General features: G+C 53.1%; 1 protein-coding gene and 1 long non-coding RNA gene across 2 annotated transcripts in view; one reads left to right on the top strand and one right to left on the bottom strand.

Moving 5' to 3' along the window:
• Positions 1 to 19542, top strand: part of LOC143377487 (uncharacterized) — a 133758-nt gene that overhangs the window by 22701 nt on the left and 91515 nt on the right. The window lies entirely within an intron of this gene.
• The window catches only part of LOC143377486 (zinc finger protein ZIC 1), a 28269-nt gene continuing 25736 nt past the window's right edge, over positions 17010 to 19542 (bottom strand). The window contains exon 3 of the mRNA XM_076828755.1: positions 17010 to 18745. Within this exon, the coding sequence (XP_076684870.1) occupies positions 18422 to 18745 (324 nt within the window). The 3' untranslated portion in view covers positions 17010 to 18421. The remainder of the gene's footprint in view (positions 18746 to 19542) is intronic.

Here is a 19542-nt window from a genome sequence, read left to right as displayed (position 1 = left end):
CAGAGCCGAGGCGAGCGCGATAGCTCTCGCGGCCCGAGGCTCGTTTTTGCTGAATTTATCGGTAGAAAGGTGTTAATGGAACGGTAGCTCCATTTGCGTACGGATGAATTACGAGCGACTACACAGCCTCTAAATTCGCCGAGCTTGATAGATGAAACGTAACCGGAGTACCAGTGTATTAGAGCCAAGGTTAATCGACTGGAGCTATTACTAGCTGGCAGGACACGGGCCATTTCTCTCACTGTCCACCTTATGGCGGATTTATTATTTATCTCTTACCCCGGATCAAGTTACTTTCGACGATATTTCTAACGTCACGATCGATACGCCTCGTATTCTGTTTCGCTCGGTAATTACAACGCGGATATGTATCATTCCCGGGGGGAGAAAGCTGCTACTAGAAGCTGGCTGCTACTCACCGAGGGATCGCAATTAATCGACCGTCGGGTTAATCGATCCCAACCACCATCTCGCTCGGAAACCCGTATATAAACGAAACCAGCCTCGCTCCTGCGAGGCCGGACTATTTGAAACTGAACGCATACCTTATCTACGCTGCGTATAATAACACTGGCCAATTGACACTGAAAATGGAACGATCGCTAACGAATCAAAGTGTCGATGGCATAGAAATTAAGCGAACCGTGTACACCCGGGTTTCGACCTAGTTTGCTTGGATTTTAAACCTCTGGAATCTGGTCCCGTGCTCCTCGAATGCAAGCTGCGTCCGTGTAGCTGATGAATCCACGTCTCTCAAGCGCCTGTGCCTCGTCGGTGTCCCTCCGTATAAAGAGCGCGGGACGTTGTACGTTATACAATGGGACAATTTCTGACGTGATTTTGCGTTAGCCGAACGAGATTGGCAGTCCACGTTGCTTGGCTGGCAGGCAGGGATAGGGCATGGTGGAGTAAGCGTACATTGTTGTACGTACGTGTAGGTACAGAGTAGCAGTTCGGCGGCGATGTGATCCTGTCGGAGACAGGACTACGTTGCCGCCCCCGCGATTACAGACGACGAGAATGAGGACGAGGATGGGGGCCATCCCCGAACGTCTCTGCCTCTGACAGCTCGACCCTCCCTCTCTGACCCCCTTCAGCCGACCCCCGTCTCTCGATTCCTCTGCTGCTGTCTCAGTCGATAGCTGTATATCTCCCACTGTCTTTACCTCTTTCAAGAGCACGATCCGTTACGCTCAGCAACGGGGATGGGACTCTTCGCGAGGAGACACTGCCATGAATAGAACGGTGTACGCGTTCCCTCGAAGGGGGTTCGCGCGAGCATGGTCAACGATCAGGAGGCATTCTCGAAGGGCTGCGATAGCAGCGGCTGCATCGCTGTATTTAATAATAGAGTAATAGGAATTTGATAACGCAGGGGTGAGTCGAGGCGTGCAGGAAAAGCTGGTCGTTCGAATATCCATCGTCGCCGTGAACAGGCGAGGAGCCACGGTATTATAGTATCGCTTCAGAGGTAGACTGGACGCTTGTGTTTGGCAGGGGGTCCCTGGACCATGCGTTGGTTCGAGGCCTAGGGCCACATTAACATTCCACCGGCGAAATTATTTATAGCTTCATCCGAGATATCTCGAGATGTAAATCAGACATTCCTCTAATTTGGGATCCCCGGTTCGTGCGATCGGGCGCGCACGAGCGCGCTCAGTTTTAGACAGTTCGGGCCCCGTGCGTGGGTGGAACGTGTTATTTGTTCGTCGACTGCTTGGGAGATGATTGGCGTGCATCATCGGCCATTACGCACACTGGAACCGCGTACGGATACTTTTATATCGGTCGGTTGAACGTTTCGGTGATCAGTCGGAAGGAACGGCGCGTCGTAGGTATCCGAAGATTATCGTTGACGTCCCTGCGCCGTTGCTTTAAAGCGACAGCGTGGAGACGAAAGCCCAATCTTGGAGGATAATTGGGTATTTAGGCCTGGGGAGTGTTAGCTTCGAGGGAGCTCGGCTGGTTCGATCGCAAACTCGAGGAAAATATTCGCATCCGGCGTCCACTTCTCAGCCGCGTCAGGTCCGCTTACCATTGCGATATTGAAGGGGAATCGAAAGAATCGAGAAGAGGCGCTTCATAGTTGAGAGCCGGCACGACTTGGGGCATCTTCATTACGCGCTACCGCTTGCCAAAGATTGAGGAATCCATCAGGCAAGTTGAAGATCAATCGAGGCCCACTGTATCTAGCGCTCCTCCTCGGCAGGGCTGAACGAAGCGTCTGCTACGCGAAGCTGCTGGAAGGGAGAGAGGGAGAGGAAGTTTGAGACGAGAGAGAAAGAACTGCTTAGTGGTAATTGGCGGGCAAGACGGATGGCGGTACTTATTTGCACTCGCTCTTCGGAATTAAAAGTACCGAGCGGTGCGCTCATTAATCTCGTGGGTCCGCGAAGAAAGAAGATTCTTGGACAGAGATAGGCAGAGGCGAGAAGGAGAGCGAAAGAGACGGTGGCCGGGGATGCGGAGGAGAGAAAGAAAGGCCCCTGCTACCGGCGAACGCGTTCTCCGCAGGATGTAATCGCCGAACAAACTGAAGGTCCGCGGACAATTTCCATCAACAAGATTTACGCGGCTCGGACGCAATCAGCCGAGTTCCTCCTTCTTGGGGTGCCCGGGCACTCTTTACCTGACCCCTCGTGGCTTTCCATCGTCCCTGCTCTTCCTCCTGCATCTCGTTTCTCTGGCACCGCTTCGTTTGTCTCCCGGCAGCCGGGACTTGCCGCGGAGGAAGACGTACGGCGCAAGAAGCAGAGTCAATGAACAGCGAAGACAAGTGTACCGCTTCCCAATATCTTCCTTCAAGCTTCGCCCGTGAAGACACCGAGCGGAGTAAAAAAGCAACCGAGCGGAATGGAAGAGCGAGGCTGAAAGGAGAAAGGGGCGTGAAGAAACCAAGTGTCCTCCACCCGAATACTCTTCTTCGGGACCTGCGGTGGTTCCGGTTCTTCGATGTCTTTGTCTTCGAAGACGGAACGATCTAGACAGAAAAAGAGGAGGAACCGAGGGAGGAGGAGAGGAAGGAACAGAAGGGAAAGGGAGAAGACAAGAGTTCCACCCTAAGATTCTTCTTCCATCTTCCCGAGGATATGGTGCCCGACGAGCTGACTCCGGGCGCAGCTACCATTTCTCGGGCGGTGATTGGCTCCGCAGGGGGTGGCGCAAGCGTACTGGCTGCCTGCTCCTGCTGCCCACATTAACATTCCTAACCTCACTTCTTGCTGCGCTCTTTGCGCGTGATAGATTGTGCGAGGCGTTTTTGGATACGAGCCTCGTACTGCCTCTACGATCCTATTCCTTCTCTTCCACTTCGCGCGCTGCCTCGTTACCCGATCGAAATTCTGCCCGCGACTTTTCCATCTAACTATTACTTCTTCCCCTGCCCTCTTCATCCAAGGAACAGGGAGAATTGAACCTCCCTAATCGCCGATGTTACCAGTGGTACTCTTGCAAAGATCGCCTATTCAAGGTGAACGATAGAACGTCTGACCGGGTCGCTAGTCATCAATCAGATGATTTACTCTCTCCGTGCGTTGTCCGACCATAAACTGGTTAATAAATGTCCACAACTGCGCGCGTTCCCCTGGGACGACATGGACCATCGTCGCGTGCTGTCGCAGAGAATTCGCGGGCGGTGTCACCGCGCAGGGGGCGGATTTTACAGCTGGACGACTTAATTGCATTGGCCGGAATAGACGGTCGGTTGATCGGCGAAACAGAGCTGGTCAGGGCGCGCCTTCCTCCGCTATATGTTTACCCGTGTACGGAGCATAATCGCGGGACTACTCAAGAAGGTGGGCAACCGTTGATGCGAGGGGCATATTGGCTCGACGGGGGTGCGCGGCCGATGCAAACTCGAACGCAACCGCGAACGTAACGCCGTAAGCCCGAGAAGTGGCCCACGGATTCGCTGTTGGCTGTTCCAACCACCTGCTTCCCTCTCTGTCTCGTCCCCCATCTCCTCTTTCCTCGTTACTCCGTTTCAGTCTGCGGATCCTCCGCTCGTCCTTCTCCGCCAACCCTCTCGCACTCTCGCCGCTTCTTTCTTTCCGCGCGCTCGATCCCGCTCCCACCGAATCGTGGCTCCTCGTTCAACCTTCCCTCCATTTCTCTCCGCGGCTTTCTATCTCTCCCCTCGCCTGCCTCGTCTTCTCTTTCTCTTCCGCGAACGTGCGCTCGCGAGCACATACACGCGATCCCCGCGCGTGATTTAATGCCTCCCGAGCTGTGCTCCTTATTTATGCACCGAACATGCATACACGCTTAGCTTTAGCGACCGTAGCGACGGTTAAGGCCGGTACCTATATCCCATGGCCGGCCGACAAGCAACGGGGCCCCCAGCCTCGCGTATACGGACCTCGCATATTATGGAGTCTGGGGGCCCCGGCGACGATATTAAAAGAAAGAGCAAAAAGCGACCGAAGCCAAGAGGTGAAGCGCACACGCGAGAGGGCCCAAATATAGACTCGCTCGAAATTAGTAACTCGCCTCTTTGTCCGGTTGCTCGCGTGTCGTACGATAGCCAACGATACGGTCACTCGATGCTGGCTTATGGTAATACCGATGATAATGATCTCATATGCGACACGCGCTCGCCGGGGCACTCAGGGGCTGAGAAATTCGGAGGCTACGAGCTGGAGACGCTGATCTCGTTAGGTACAATTATTAGAATCTCCTGGTCGATGGAGGTAGTTTTCTTCTTCTGAGTACTTTGCCACTGGACGAACAGCTTTTGCATCTTATTCCTTTGTCTTCGTAGCGAAGATGTCCCGTGTAGGTCCATAGAGCGGAAGACAACCGGGTTGTAGAAAGAAGGGATGGCAAGAAAGAGGAAAGGACAGGGCGAAAGGGGGAACGGGACAATTTGTCAGGGCAGGTAAAGAGCCATCTGTCTCTCGCTATGATCGGGGAATGCGGGGAACGATTGCCGGGGTATTTTATTCCTCCGTAATCGGCCGCGTATCAGCACGGGCAAGCATTTCGGGAATGCAGAGTCGACGTGGAAGCGGAGGTACGGGCAATTAGTCGCTGGCTGTCGCGTTGCCGCAGCCTTGCCGAAAACCTCCACCTGCTTCCAGCCACGCTCTCGCGATCCTCGATAAGAGAGAAAGAAAACAGATCACGGCTCTTCATTTATCACCCCATTCCGCCGCTAGAATAACTTCGCCAGAAACCGTCGAATCATTCGGAATTCCTGTCCCAGCCGACTTTGAATTTCGCCCAGAGATATTGCGCTCATCGTGTAACACTTTCCACGATAACGCGAGCGAAATTCAATCGAAGATACGAGGCAACTGCACACGTATAAACGGAGTACCTACTGCGTTGAGGTCAGTTCGCCAAGGTTCACCTGCTCCCCCGGTTGAATTGCTCGCCGCTTCGCGATTCATCGGCGATAAACGCCACCACTGCTTTGCACGTCGCGCGAAAATAGGTCGACCCGAAGCGTATCGCGAAAACGCCGATTTCTGGACGACGTTCCGCGCGAGGGGGGCCGTTTTGGCAAATTTACGACGGCGGCTTTATCGCGCTTGCATCGGTCACGAGGACAGCGATCTGGCCGGCCGATAGGCGCTGATAATCGAACGAGGGAGCGTCGGCGCGGCTTTGAAGTAATTATAAATTAACGCGTTAATTAGCGACGCGCGGTGGCTTTCGTTTATTATCAATTAGCGAGCGTGCAGGATATTCGTTGGTTCATCGATAGCCCGGTAATTGGTGTAAACCGAGCGGGGTACGCGCTGGTAACGCTTGCTCTTCATCAGTTAGCGAGCGGCGAGCTCGTGCATCTTGCGTACCCGCGAGTCAGGGAGAGGTAGGGCGAACTTTCTACGTCTTCGATTCGTTGCGTTCCATAAATTCGTTTCTTACTCAATTTCACGCGCGCGTAACGAGCGGCAGCCCGTAATGCTGCTCGCGGCTAACTTTTCACCGCGCCAGGATAATTTTTCACCGCGCTCGCCGAGAGTGAAAGGATTCTAACGCGTTTAACGCCGTGCCCGCGTTCATCCGGCTTATCCCTCTTCCTCTGCGAAGAAGCACGGTTGACGAGGATACCGAGCGTAACGCTATCGATCCCGGCTTAATCGATAAGCTTCCTAGCTGGTAATTACAACGTTTGACAATTCAGCTCTGGGACTCGAGCTCTGCTTAGGTATTTTAAAGAGGAACCAGCTTCCTCCCTCCCTGCAAAAGATCACAGTGGAGCTTACCTTCGAATCTATGTAGCTACTTGCACGGCGAAATAACGTATCCCCCGGACTTTTAATTCATACGTTCGCGACGTCATAAAGGTTCGTTTTTATGAAGGTTCGCGTCAATTAAAGGAGGACACCGAAGTAAAAATTAGCAGCCGCGATTGTTCGACGCAGCTGCCGATGTCCGGGGCGAAGAAATAGTCGGCAGTCCACCGTTAAATATCACCGTCGGCGGTGAAATTAAAGGATTTTAACGCGGCGTAACGACGCCGTTATCTTAATCCGATTTATCGTGCATATTTTCCCGGCCGTGATCGCGGCGAAATCGCTAACGAAGGGCCGCAATCGTCGAGGTGCTTGGGCGATAGCGGCGGGCCCCGGGAACACCGACATTTCGCATAATTACCCGTTTCCCTTGACCAGCTACTTAAGCCGGTCACGTCAGTTCCCTTCACCCCCGAGCTACCAGCAGTTAAAGGATCGTGTGTGAAACGTCCGCATGCGAGCGGGCAGTTTTAATTGCTGCGCGTATCCTTCCGCGCACCGAGAGATGATGAGAAAGAAGAAGACTACGATGACTAGGTTGAGGATGAGGATCGAGGGGGTTGGGGAGGCTGCCGGGGGAGGATGAAAGACAGAGGAACGGGGGAACGAAGGAGACGAGGAAAGAAGTGGAGGAGCTGAAGGCAGGCCGACCATCGTGAAAGAGGACCACGAAGTAGAAGAAGAAGAAGAAGAAGAAGAAGGAGAAGAAGGCGCAGGAGCAGCCATGGCGGGAGGAAAAGAATTTTAATTGCCAGGGCAACCGAAGAGCGTCCGGCTTATGGCTATATAGCAACCACCATAAGGTTGAGGTCGAGCCTGCTGTCCGGTACAGAGCTGGGAACCAAACAGCTTGGTAGCCAATGGGATCATATATCAACTACTGCTCCGGTAGGCAGAAACAAAATGGCGTTCGCGATTAGATTGTTGTTTCATCCTGCGCCCGTGCCTCGTCTCCTTCGTTTTTTCCTCGATCCTACGAAATACAAGTTCCCTTGCCGTTCCGCCCAATCGGGACGTCCTCTCGAGCCCTACATCCGCCATCATTCTGTTCCCTGCGGATGTGGGCTCCTGGAGTCAGCTTCTCTCCTGTGCTTCACCGATCTTCCTCCATCTAAATAGACGACAGCGTCGCTACTCGATTTTAATTCATCCATTAATGGGCATGCTCTTGGTCGGCCAACTCTCCCAGCACACCTTCCGAACTCGTGACCCGCATTTTCCCGGTGGTACCAGCGCGTTTGCTCCTCGCGCGGGAAGCGACCAAGGTGCGTAAGGCGCACGTGTTAGCGTAACCCAGCGAAGAAGGAGAAGGCGGGTGTTCCTGCGCAATTAACGGCGGAGGATGCTAATTTTGACCTATATAAGCGCGGTAAAAATGTTGGACGAGCATGTGCGATGCACAATCGTCTCGAAAACGTTTACGTTCCTGACCTGTCGGCCCCGGCGAGGCCACCTGCTCAAGGATTTCCTTCCCTTATCGCGGCTATATCCGTTACGTCAGTGTGCCGATGCGAGAACGCAATCCGGAAGAGTGATAGGTGCTTTTTGTCGATGATACGTAAAGAAAGCAGGGCCGAGGGTTGCGGTGCGTTTCGAGAGGAAGTCGTGCGTCAAGCAGTTAACGAGTCTCGTCGCCAATTGCTCGTGTGTCCCCTGTGATTGCATCTGCTATTGCGTACAAGTAGCTTTCCCACCCTTCTTCCAGTTACTTGAAGCCTGTGCAGATCAATATCCCACCCCGCGAATGGAAATAGAACCATTAAGGACTCCTCCTTAACTTCTGAAGCCATTCAAGTCGCCTGGTCGGACACGGATCACTGGTACACAGGACTTCTATCGTCAAATCGCAGCCGCTTCTGCGATCGTTCTCGATAAAAGTACCTGTAGGCAACAACGCTGGACGATGATCGATTCAAGCCGCTCGCTGGCAAACGCTATCTCGCAAAGATTCAGCCTGGCATTTATCTCTCCGTTACACCTAGCTCCATTATTGCCACCGGCTAGACCACAATAGACTTTCGAGGATTACGTTATACGGGGCCTCGTTAAAACGAGGAAAACAGTGGAGGCGCACCTTGCGCAATGCAACGCGAAACAGGGACACGGTAGTATCCATCAAGGTGTCGGGGCTGGCCTAGCAGTGTGCGTGGGTGGTTGTCGGGCTCAGCTGTTGGTACACCTGCCCGGCCGTGCAACAATGTGAGAGCCTTCGCGTTGCGCGAGCGAGCACCTTTATACGCGCTGTCCACGTCGAGCCGCGCGCATTTACATACGCGGTTCGCGCCAGCACAATGTAATTGTTGCCTCATAATGCGTGTTCCTCGGCGCGTCTCGGTGCATCGCGTTCCCTCTGACGTCTCACTCGGGCCCACGGGCTCTGGAGCTGCTTCGCGCCCCGTTTACAGAAAAACTTCGCGGCTCCGTGTAGAACTATCCCCAGTTTAACGCCTTTTACGGGGACTTTTCGCTGAAATTAAAGCGTGCCGATGCGAGAGGGCGGAATCTAGATGCCGCTGATATGAAAATGAATCGTGGTCTCTTGCACAACCGTACTCGTTCCTCCAGGAATCACCGTGCGCGATCTAGATTGCTATTAATTACACGCTACTTGACGCGCTCTTACTTCCCGCGTGCACGCCGCTCGCGGGAGGCTCCCGGCTCGATTCTTCCCGACGATTCCAGCGGCGGGGTCCCGTCGACGGGGACCGCTCGTAGCTGGCCCGCGGCCCGCGGTATCGGCCTCGTGTTAATTACGGTCCCGCTCGAACACGGTCGATATTCAATTACGGAGTTTAAGCCACGGTGACCGGGCCGCGACGGTTTTCAGCTGGATGTCCGACGGTGGACGCTGAAAGTTGTCCGTCCCGGGCTACTTTACGATTATGAGCGCGCGTATGAGACGGGCACACCGGCCCGTAAGACTGTAACAACGGGGATAAAAAACGAGTGGGCATAAAGTAGGCAGCCGGGAGACAGGAACGGTTCCCGTGTCTCGGCTTTCTGGCTGGCTGCGTGACTCGCGGCTACGTGGAAACCCAGGCGATTAAAAAAATATGACGAGCATTCATTTCCACGATCATAAAATCATTAGCATAAGAATTCCTCTACCTGCTCGCCACGGACGGGCCCCGGACGTCTTCTCTCCTTCCTCGGGCCAGCGCCTGGTCGAGGAACAACGGGGTGGGGACGGGGAAACGAGGCAGGCGCCCCCGGACACTCGATTTTCGTCGTGTTTTTTATTCGCCGTTCCTCCCTCCCTCGGGCCTGATTTATAAACATATAATGTGACGAGGGTGTGGCCCCGCTACCACATAATGATAGGCCAACGTTAATTACGTTTGGTTAAGTCGTTTAAGGGCGCTCCGCTGGCCGACAGTCAGCGCGACCAGCTACGCGAAAATTACCCGACCGCCGCCACTCGTGCCGTAATATATTAGCGAAAGATTACAATGTTCGCCCGCCTCTTGACGCATATATACGTCCGTTCGGACGAACCAAGGGGCCCGAACCGATTCACGACTCGAATTTGTTCACGTCCGGTGTCGTTAGCTGACGGGACCGGACAAGGCTCCGTTTCGAACTTTGAATATCGCTTTGGCCATTTCCGAACGCTCCTCGCAGAACTCTCCCTCCTCGATATAGAGATATTCGAGTGTATAGTCCGAGATGGTCTCGATTTATGGTGATTCAATTTCCCCGAGTTTGGTAAAGATAATTAGCAAAAACCATCAACGAAACTGGAACTCTAATTAGGTAGTAGCATCAAGTCCGCGTTCCTCGGAGCCCGCTGAGCCCAATCGGCTGCCAAAAGATTCCCCAGCGAGGAAAGCATTGTTCTGCCGGGTCGGGCAGCAGGAATTCCCTCGGCCGGGCCGTACGAATCTTTTTGTTACGAGGAGAAATGATAAAATATCCCGGGCCCGCGCCTTTCTTTCGAGTCGTGCGGAGATCAAACACCGTTCGGCCTAGACTCCCACAGTCCAAACGGTTTGAGGCGAGTTGAAATATCGCGCCGTGCCTCCCTATATGTTAATCTCCGCATTAGCATAATACCGTGATTCTTCAAGGATCATTTGGAAATGCAAATAAATAATTTATAATAATAAGAGCAGACGGCCTGTTGTGGCAGCTACGCATTGGTACGTCACGTCGGGACCACCTTCGCCCCTCGCTGGTGTTGGCCGACTGCGGCTGGTAAATCTAATCGAGATATCTGCGGTTCGTTGCTCCGTTTCTCGTCACGACAAAAACCTCGACGGTGTGCGCCCGGAATTTGCCTATTTTCTGCCTCGCCACTTGGTCTCCTAGGTCTTCCAATTAAACCTTTTCATCCTCATACTTTTTACCACAAAAAATACTGAAATATCCGTAAGATCCACTCTTTCCAATAGACAAATGTTTAATAATAAAAGTTTATCGGTTTTTCTAGAAAAAATTCGCGTAGAAGAATATTGTTTTGTCCGTTCTAAGTAGGCCTCCCCCCTTAAGTGATAGAAACACCGACTTCAACGATAAAGTCGACTTTCCACCGATACACCAAAACTTTGCCACTGCGAGTAGCGAAAGAAAGCGACCGCAGCTATCCGTGGAACAGTCTCGATCCGCTCCCTCGTTTCCCTCAGGGACGAGCAGGTCCGCGCGCGGACTTTATGATTTTCTGTGGCGAGCCACCGGCCGTATCGACCATATCCAGCCACTTTACGATCTCTAACCAGCCTCGAATTTACGCGGACGTTTATAACCGGGCCACGTGAACGGGAGGACGGGCGCTCCGGTTGCCATCGATGGGACCCGTGAGTCGAAAACACAGGTTTTTACAGGGCGTAAATAACGTATACGCGTGTGTTGGCCGGTCGAGAGAGCGTGGCGCAGGTGTGCCCGTGTGACGTGCTTCTTGATGTGTTACGTGTTAATATACCGGAATACGCCTCTCGGCTGTTCCACCTAGTCGCTTGGCCTAGTCCCACAACGATTCCGAAATGACTCTCCTCTCGAGGATCATCGTGAACGTGTTCCCAGAAATCGTCGCTTTCTGTGAAGTCAATACGAACAGTCACGGCTGTAATCCTCGTAGGATTACCAATCCCTCGATTCTGCCCCTCTCTACCTACTTGGTCAAGGAGGATTTATCGATGCTAGGTGTACTACGCGGTCTTCTATGCTGGATGCGTGGGCATTCGATTTAAAGAGGTACCCAACTATTGGTGCGAGGAGGCTGCCTTTCCCACCATCTTTCCGAAAGAACGACTATCGACTAAGCACCTCGCCATCGCGAGGGGAATTTTTCTTATTCCACGCATCTCAGTTAAAAGAAGAAGAAGAAGATCGGAACACCGGTACATGTACGCCCAAGCTAATCACGGGGATCGTTCCAACGGCTTGACAGATGCGCGTGTATTTTGCATAGAGTGGATTTATAAATCCCTTATCAGCTTATTATCTCGCAAGATTCCCCCGCGCGGACCGGCGCGGCGTGACGGGGGCCGGGGCGCGGAGGGGGGCGATACGAGAAACGTGGCAGCGGCCAAAAACGACGAGCAGAGAGGAGAGGAAACGGGAGGTGTTCCTGTATACGCGGACGCGTACGAGCGGAGGGAGCGAGAGGCCCGCGCGAAGAAGGAAGGCAGGCAAAAGGGGGTAAAAAATAGACGGCGAAGCAGAGGGGGGGAATGATGAAAAGTGGGGTGAGGGCGGCAGGGAGGGTGAAAAGGGGCGGAGGGAGATACAGTGACAAATGAGAGCGACTACAAATTGCACTTTCCGACTCTCATTCTCATTCGACTCTCGTTCCTTCCTCTCTTTCTGCCTGCTCCTCTGCCTCCGTCCCACCCGTTCGTCGGATCGGAGCAGACGGGTAAATGTTCGTCTGGCCCTCCTCTTTTATTCCTCTTCCACGCGGCCTGCCTCCATTTATCCTCCTTCGTGATAATACTTCATGCTCGAATAACGAAAACTACTCGCAGCGGGTCGGTGCAATTCCGGTTATTGGTAAGGACCGTCGCAATGTTCGCGCCCCGCGCACAGGTCATCCCACCGGAAACTTTCATTCTCGCCTCTGTCTCGTTCCACGCTGCTCGCCGATACCCAACTCCTTCTCGCGGCTTCGGGATAAATTAAATCTCACCCTGTCGTCGATCTGTCGGACACCGTGCTTCCTACGCTGCTCGGTCAATTTTAAAGCTCGCGAACTCCTTGGCTAAGCGGCTGCCGCGTGGCTTCTCAGTAGTATAGATCAATCACAGAAGCGTCCATCAACGGATCAATTCTAGTAGCTCGTACACGCTTCGGCTTTCAAACCTCGGACCCCTCAACGTGACTTCGTTCTCTCTCACTTTCGTCGCGAGCGATTTAAAATCGCGCCGTGGTATAGGGAGAATCATAAATTCTGCGGCGTCGTGAGCGTCTGGCTTCTCGCCGATCGCTGCTCGGAACTCGGGCCAGCCTAATTCCGACCGGAACTCGAGCATCCTCGAAGAAATACGCGGCCGGCGACCGCGAATGCAGCAGTCGGCCGACTTGTATTTACCCGAGCGATTTCTGGTAGGACGGTGGGGCGAGGATGTTATATCGTGGCAGGGGCCAAAGAGTAGAGGCTGGCTCTGTATTCTCGGTAAGCACTCGGCGTCGTGGCTTGCTGCCGTTGTAATAACCCCCGTAGATCATACCAGCGCACGCACACCATCGCGCGAAGATCTCTCCGAGAGCAACAGACTTGCGGTGCCTGCGCGGATCGGGATGCACACAGCCTATCGGCACACACCACGCTGTTATTCATTGAATGGAGCGCCGCGATCCGGCTCCGAAGCACACGACACAGTTTCACTTGGCGGGAGCAGCCCTTAACCCCTTAACACCGATTGTTTCGATCGTCCCGACCGTGCTTTATTGAACGGCGGCGCGGGACGTGTAATCGATATACTGGGACGATCTATGATTTAAGTCGCCGGACTCCTCAGCATCGACAATCGGTAGAATAAAAGCTCTGGAACTTGGATGCTAAGAACGAGAAGTGTTAGGAAGACGGTAGAAGCTAATTACAGCGACTGAAGCGAGAAGTTTTCACGAACATCGGCAGAGTGGCGCGAGGGGGATGAAAAAGGGCGACAGGATTATAGGGAGCAGGAGAACGCGGTTAGGTGGCAGAAAACCAGGGAAGTAGGTGGAGGAAACGATCGGAACGAAAAGAAGAAAAGGAGGCAAAAGTTTACTCGGGGCGGTTGTAGCCCGTATAACTCGTGCTTCGGGCAGATTTATATGGGGCTCGCTGGAACACGACGCTCGGTGAGAACTGTCTTGGAGAGTTCGATCCTCGAGCTAGCCTCAGACATCCGCGATATCAGCATAACCGATTCATAAAATCTTCTCCATTCACCGGGACACGTCCCCCTCGTCTCGAAACTCGACACTGCCCTCCTCGTTTTCGTCTATCACCCTATCGCTTTCGAAACTCCAGCATTTAAGCGCTAAACGCGCATGCTTCGTACCTTCGGCACCGATAAATCTCACTCAGCTCCTACAATTGTATTATTTATGAAACTATCAATGAGGTAATTTATTCGCGGGTCGAGGACGATTCTTCAACAGCGGTCCCCGCGACGATTTATCGCTGGTCCAGCGAAAACTTCCCTGCTCTTTAATCTGAACTCGGTGTCGCGGTCGCACGAACCTACAATGTTCCTCGTGATTTATCAATCGCCTCGCGGAGGATTAACAGCCGGCACGGAAACCGGTAACAGCCGATCGATCCACATTAAAGAGAAAAAAGGAAGGGGAAGGAGCGAGTTGCACAACACCGCGGGCAAAAGTAAATCGACCGAGTCACAGCTACACCGGGCGTTCGTTAATCGATTGAAATCGTCGCCGTTCCTCCGTGTAGCTCCACCGCGGCTGCCCCCGATTAGTCCGGCAGGATCTTAACCTCGTAAATATTTCGCGGAATCAAAGGACGCAACCCGGTTTCCCCGTTAGCATCGCTCCCGAAGCCGGTTTCCCGTTAAAACGAGGTAAAAAGCTGCCCTTTTGTCGAGGTTTTCGTAACCCAGCGCGAGGCGAGATCGTTAAGGCGAGTCGCGCGGTCGTGATTTATCAATAGCTTTATGGAGGATTTACAGGCCCGGACAGGACCGGTAATGGAAGCCAATCGGCCGCGGCTTTTAATCCTCTTACATCGTTTTACGTCGTATCTGCGGAAGTCGCGTCGCCGATCGTGTCCGCGGGCCCTAACGACTTTCAAATCGCTCTCCTCTTTCTCGCCGTTTCCACCCCCCCCCCGTCTTCCATCTTCTCCCCTTCCTCGTTTGTTGGAAATATTCGCGCAGCCTCGTCTATCTTCCAGCGTCGCCGATAAATTCTTCAGGTACTGGCTTGTCAGTCGTTACGGAAGCGTTTCCATAGACGCCCTCGCTGCCGCGTATGACACCTTGTCACACGAAAGATCGATCCTCCCACGCTGGTTCTTCGATACCGCTTGGAGATCCGCGATAGCTGACGGCTGACGGTTTATTTCCTCGTTCCTCTTCCTTCGATCTCAGCCCAAGTCGCTCCGCGGACTTGACACTCTACCCTTTCAATGATAAATACGCGGAAACCACTGCTTAGTGCGCAACTAATTACATTTCTAATTGAAGAGGCTTGAACTGCACGCCTCGGCACGCGACACTCGCGCAAGCCTGCACCGAGGTCGCGTGTGCGCGTTTCTGCGCAAAGTCACGGACCGCGCAGCATCCCTGGGCCTCTCGTGACCATCCGACATTAATTATGTGTCGTGCCCTTTAATACGGATCTCGGGGCTTTATGAGCGGGCGAGGGAGAGAAAAAAGTAGGCAAAGACAAAAGGACGTCCCCGCGGACGGAATTATACTTTCTCGCGTCTGGCCACTGGACGATGGAATCTCTGAATCTCTCTGTCCCCTCGCCCCTCCTCTGTATTCCTCGTGCAACCTGCTATTCCTCTGAAACGATATTTATTCGGCGTTCTCTGACGAGGGTCCAGCTGCTTCGTCCATCGAGATTTCTGTGAAACGACGAGAGTTTGATTGCCGACCTGCTCATCAGACCACTTGACTGATTGGACGGTCCCGAGCTCGGACACCGTGTTCACGGTTGCGAGAAAGCATTCGCGGGCGCTGCTGGGTCGGCTTGATTCGCCCTGGACACTGTGGCGAATTTTTTTAAAACGAACCATGCCCACGAGACACGCCATCAGCACCAGCGTGTCCATGGATACCTGATGAAGTTAGGTGCAGCGCTGGCGAGGCATTGAAATATTCTTCCACGACTTAGGTGCATCCAGCACCTAATAGCAATTGGAGCTAAGCTTCGAGTGCTCCGCGAGGAATAAGAATGGAGTAGTTCCCTGGCGTGGAGAGGGTCTGGGCGAAGGTGTAGCGGTAGGCAGAGACTCCATTACAAAAACCGGGGGAAAATCATCGATCAAGCGAGGCGATGCAAAGACACCCGAGAGATCTACGCGGCCCTTTATCCGACGGGGATCTCATCCAGGCCCGTGTCATCTCAATCGTCTCAGCCCGAAGAATTCCGTCGTCTGGTGTACTGGCCATTCAGCTAATAAAATCATCTGCATTCGGGCCAGGGAATTATCTGACGAATTCATCTGCTTATCGAGCAATAAAATGGCCCCGGCGTCCTCTCCCCGTTACCGATGCTATCTCCGCCGTCTTCCCTCTTCTTCTTCCTCCTCGACCTCTACATCTCGCGTAGGTGCCTAGACACATTGTGGCGCCATGCCAGCCAGTCGAACCTTTCCCATACGTATGTATATGGCAGCGTGCATACACACATGCCCGCAACCACGCGTTCCCTTCTTTGCTCGCTTTTTTTTCGTCCGCTCAATACGCCCGCCACGGAGGAGACGCTCCTTACGTTCGAGAATCGGGGTCCAGTTTAATAAGGGGCCCCTCTGCGATATTTATAATCCCGCGGGGAAACTGTTTTTATAATCTTGCCTAGGAATCTCGGAGACCCGCGCGATCGTCGCGTTCCCGAAATTTCTGCCTCGTTTCGCTCGCTCGCCGCTTTGTCTCGTGAAGCCATGACACGACTCGGAGAATTAATCGATGGATTTTCTTTTGGAGGTGAAAAAGATATTACGCGACACTTTGCGAGGTGAATACCTTTGAGGCTATGAAGTTTAAATATACACGTTTTATAGAAAAGTCTAGATCGGAATTCGATGTTTACCGATGATTGGAGTGTAAATGCTGATTCTTTGGTGGCCGGGAATTTCGAGCACTAAAATTCACTCGTAAAGTCAGGTATACGCCGCGCAATAAAAGGAACGTTAATTTCCTCACGTTAAAGTTATTATTTATTGATACGACGTAATCTCAGGACCGACATCAAGGGAGACGCGCTTAGTCGGCCGATATTCACCCGAAACTCCGTGGCCAGGCGGATTCCTCCTCGGATTTTATTATCTCGATCGTTCATAAATTTCGTTACAATACAAATATAAAGTATCCACCGCCTCCGCGGTACGAAAAAGGTCGCCCTGGGTCCTGGAGGTCCTCTCGCGTGTAGCATTGTCATCGTTCGGCCAGCTTTTCAATAATCAATTATACGACATTAAACTCGCGTATTTACGAACCCCATCTCCTCCCTCCCATCGAAAGAAATGCATTATAAAATCTCGACAGCTGGCCACGTCTTGGTTCCATCAGCAATTAAATCCTCCTCTTCCCAAGTGACACGAAGAAGAAACGGGAACAGGTAGTCCGCGGTGCGAATAAACCAGACAGTCTTCTAATATACCGCATCGTCAATATATTTCGGATCTTTGCAAAACAAATATTATAATATGATACAGGTATGGTCGATGATCGAGAGGCCCTCTCTCCTCCGCCAACCTAAAGCATGTACACAACGAAAAAATAATAATCATTACAATAATCGTTAATAATCGCCTATCGTTGCCCTAAACGTCTCTCTTCGTATTTACAGGATATCACACATAAGAAAAGGTCGTAGTACATATTTTACAACGGGTACAACCGCGTTAGCGTCCATCGCCTCTCCGCCATATCCGCGATTTCGATAAATCTGACTATAATATATTTACAGTAATATCGATAAAAATCCTCCGGTCACAGGGAAGTCGCGTACACATCGCCCTTGCGCTCTCCACTTTCGGTTACTATCGACGCTTTAATTAGTACTCGGGCCCATGAGAAGCGCGTTCGATTGGTCGTGCTCCGAAGGAACAATTAAAGCCTGTACTGGCCGAGCCGCTCTCTCTCCTCGATTGATAAATCGAAGCACGAACCTGGCCGGGGTTATGTGAATCCGCCGGGGTGAATTGCTTCACTTAATTCGCAACGCCGACAATACCGGAGCATTCCTCTTTTTTCGTGCTCAAGAACCCGTGACACACACCTCTCTCTCTCTTTCTCTCTCTCTGCAATCATTCCCCCACGTCGTGGTAGCGCGAGAGCGTCAGGTGATTTAGGCTAATTGTATTTACAATCGCACCTCGCTGAACGGAGGTATATAACATTCTTTTTGGTTCATCCCGAAGTTCGATGTTTATGGTACACAATCTTCGTAAGCATCCTCGTTCACGGTCGGTGGGCCCAGAAATTGTATCCCCAACGCTGTTGGAACACGTCCCTCCTATCTGGCTATCGATGCTCGCTGGAGACCGCGGCGCGTATACCTGTACGCGAGGCGAAAATAAATACTAATGACAGTCTAATGATGAGTCGGTTTCCGTTTAACTTTGGTCGCAAGTGTAGTCCCTACTTTTCGCAAGAATTCCTTGGTGTCGTCGATTCTACGAGTCGAAACAGAGAAGCTGAATGGCACCGACGTTTGGTCCGATCCTCCAAGATCCCCCGGCGGTTGTTCAGCTCCTAAACCCCTTCTTGCTTCGCACAACCATCGACTCCTAAGTAGAACGAGGCACTGAGGGACACCGATCCATCACCATCACCTTCCGAGTCCGTGTTCCGTCGAAGCCAGGCTGTGCCAAGGTCCCGGTGCTTTTGGAACATCGTCCGGTGACTTGTCTCGCGTGGTCAGAGTCGAGTGATTGTCGTCCGTGTGTCCTTTCGACCGAAGGCCCATGCGTGCGTGGCCCGACAGCAGCTCCCGTCGTCATTGGTGGACGTAGGGTGGATCTCGTTCGAAGGACTGCACCGTGGTCCGTGACAGTTGGTCAGGAACTAGTAGGCAGTCGCCTGGTGATGCATCAGCGGGTTGAAGTGGTGCGGGCCAAGGTGATGGGGCGGCGGAGGTCCTGGCAGAGGACTGTGCTGAGGGCCTACCGTCGGCGGCTGACAGACGTACCATTCCGTCAGCTCTGGCCCTCGGGCCGAAGGATGACTCGACGGTGGGTTGGCCGTGGTGGTTGTCGGGACAACTGGAGGCGGCTGAGGAGACTCCGTGTGCCCGGTCACGGACAAGCTACCCCCGCTGCTGCTGCTCTCTTCACCCTCGCTCTCATAGCCCCCTCCTATCTTGCCTTCGCCCAGGGTCATGCCGTGCACCTGGAACAAGAGGCGGAGCCTAACGTTAGATTCGAATGGGAAATTTCGTGGCCCTCGAGCTCCTTTCTCGAGAGGTAGACCGCGCTGTCGTGGAATAGAGACTGAGGGAGGTTGCAGTGCGCGAAGTCGGTGCTGGGAGTCTGAGGAGCTCTATTCGGATAGGAGATTGGAGAATGAGCTTTTAAGAAATTCATCGTGGATCCTTGATCCTGTGATAAGGTATCGGTGAAGCTGGAAGGGCTACGCGTTTCCCGACGCGAAGTCACACCCCCCTGAATCCCTGGTACCTCGACGGTACGTTCTCGAACGTGAAACCATAAATCCCAGCCGCGCGGTCTTAATTTACTTTTCCACGGGCCGTGGAGCGATCGACGGCGCGCGTCCCGACGTGTAGCCGACAGAAAACGCAGCTAGCCGTATTTGATCGCCGTAAGTTATCGCTTCGGAGATCGGGGGAATCACGAGCAAAAGGAACGGAAGGCGCGTTGGCAGAACCAAAGAGGAAGCCCGGAGGATCAGGGAGAGCGGGGATCAAGGCTCCGTTTCCCGTCTCCATCTCTCCCTGCCGGTCCTTCGTTCATAATTCAGTGAGCAAATCTCGACGACTGCCTTCCGCGAATCACGGCCGGCGAAAAGCGTGGAGAAGCGAAAGGCGCTCTCGGTTCCTATCCTCGGAACCTATCGCGCACGTATCTCGGGAGTTGGCTTTTGGACGGTTTGCTGCCTCTCCCTTGCCGTCTCCCTCCGCTCTTTATCTCTCTCCCGCGCTCTGTGCCACGGATAATTTCCTATTAAGA

The sequence above is a fragment of the Andrena cerasifolii genome, chromosome 16, assembly GCF_050908995.1.
Source record: "Andrena cerasifolii isolate SP2316 chromosome 16, iyAndCera1_principal, whole genome shotgun sequence".
Lineage (NCBI taxonomy): Eukaryota > Metazoa > Arthropoda > Insecta > Hymenoptera > Andrenidae > Andrena > Andrena cerasifolii.
Note: the sequence above shows the minus strand (reverse complement) of the source record. Positions and strands in the feature narration are given on the sequence as shown.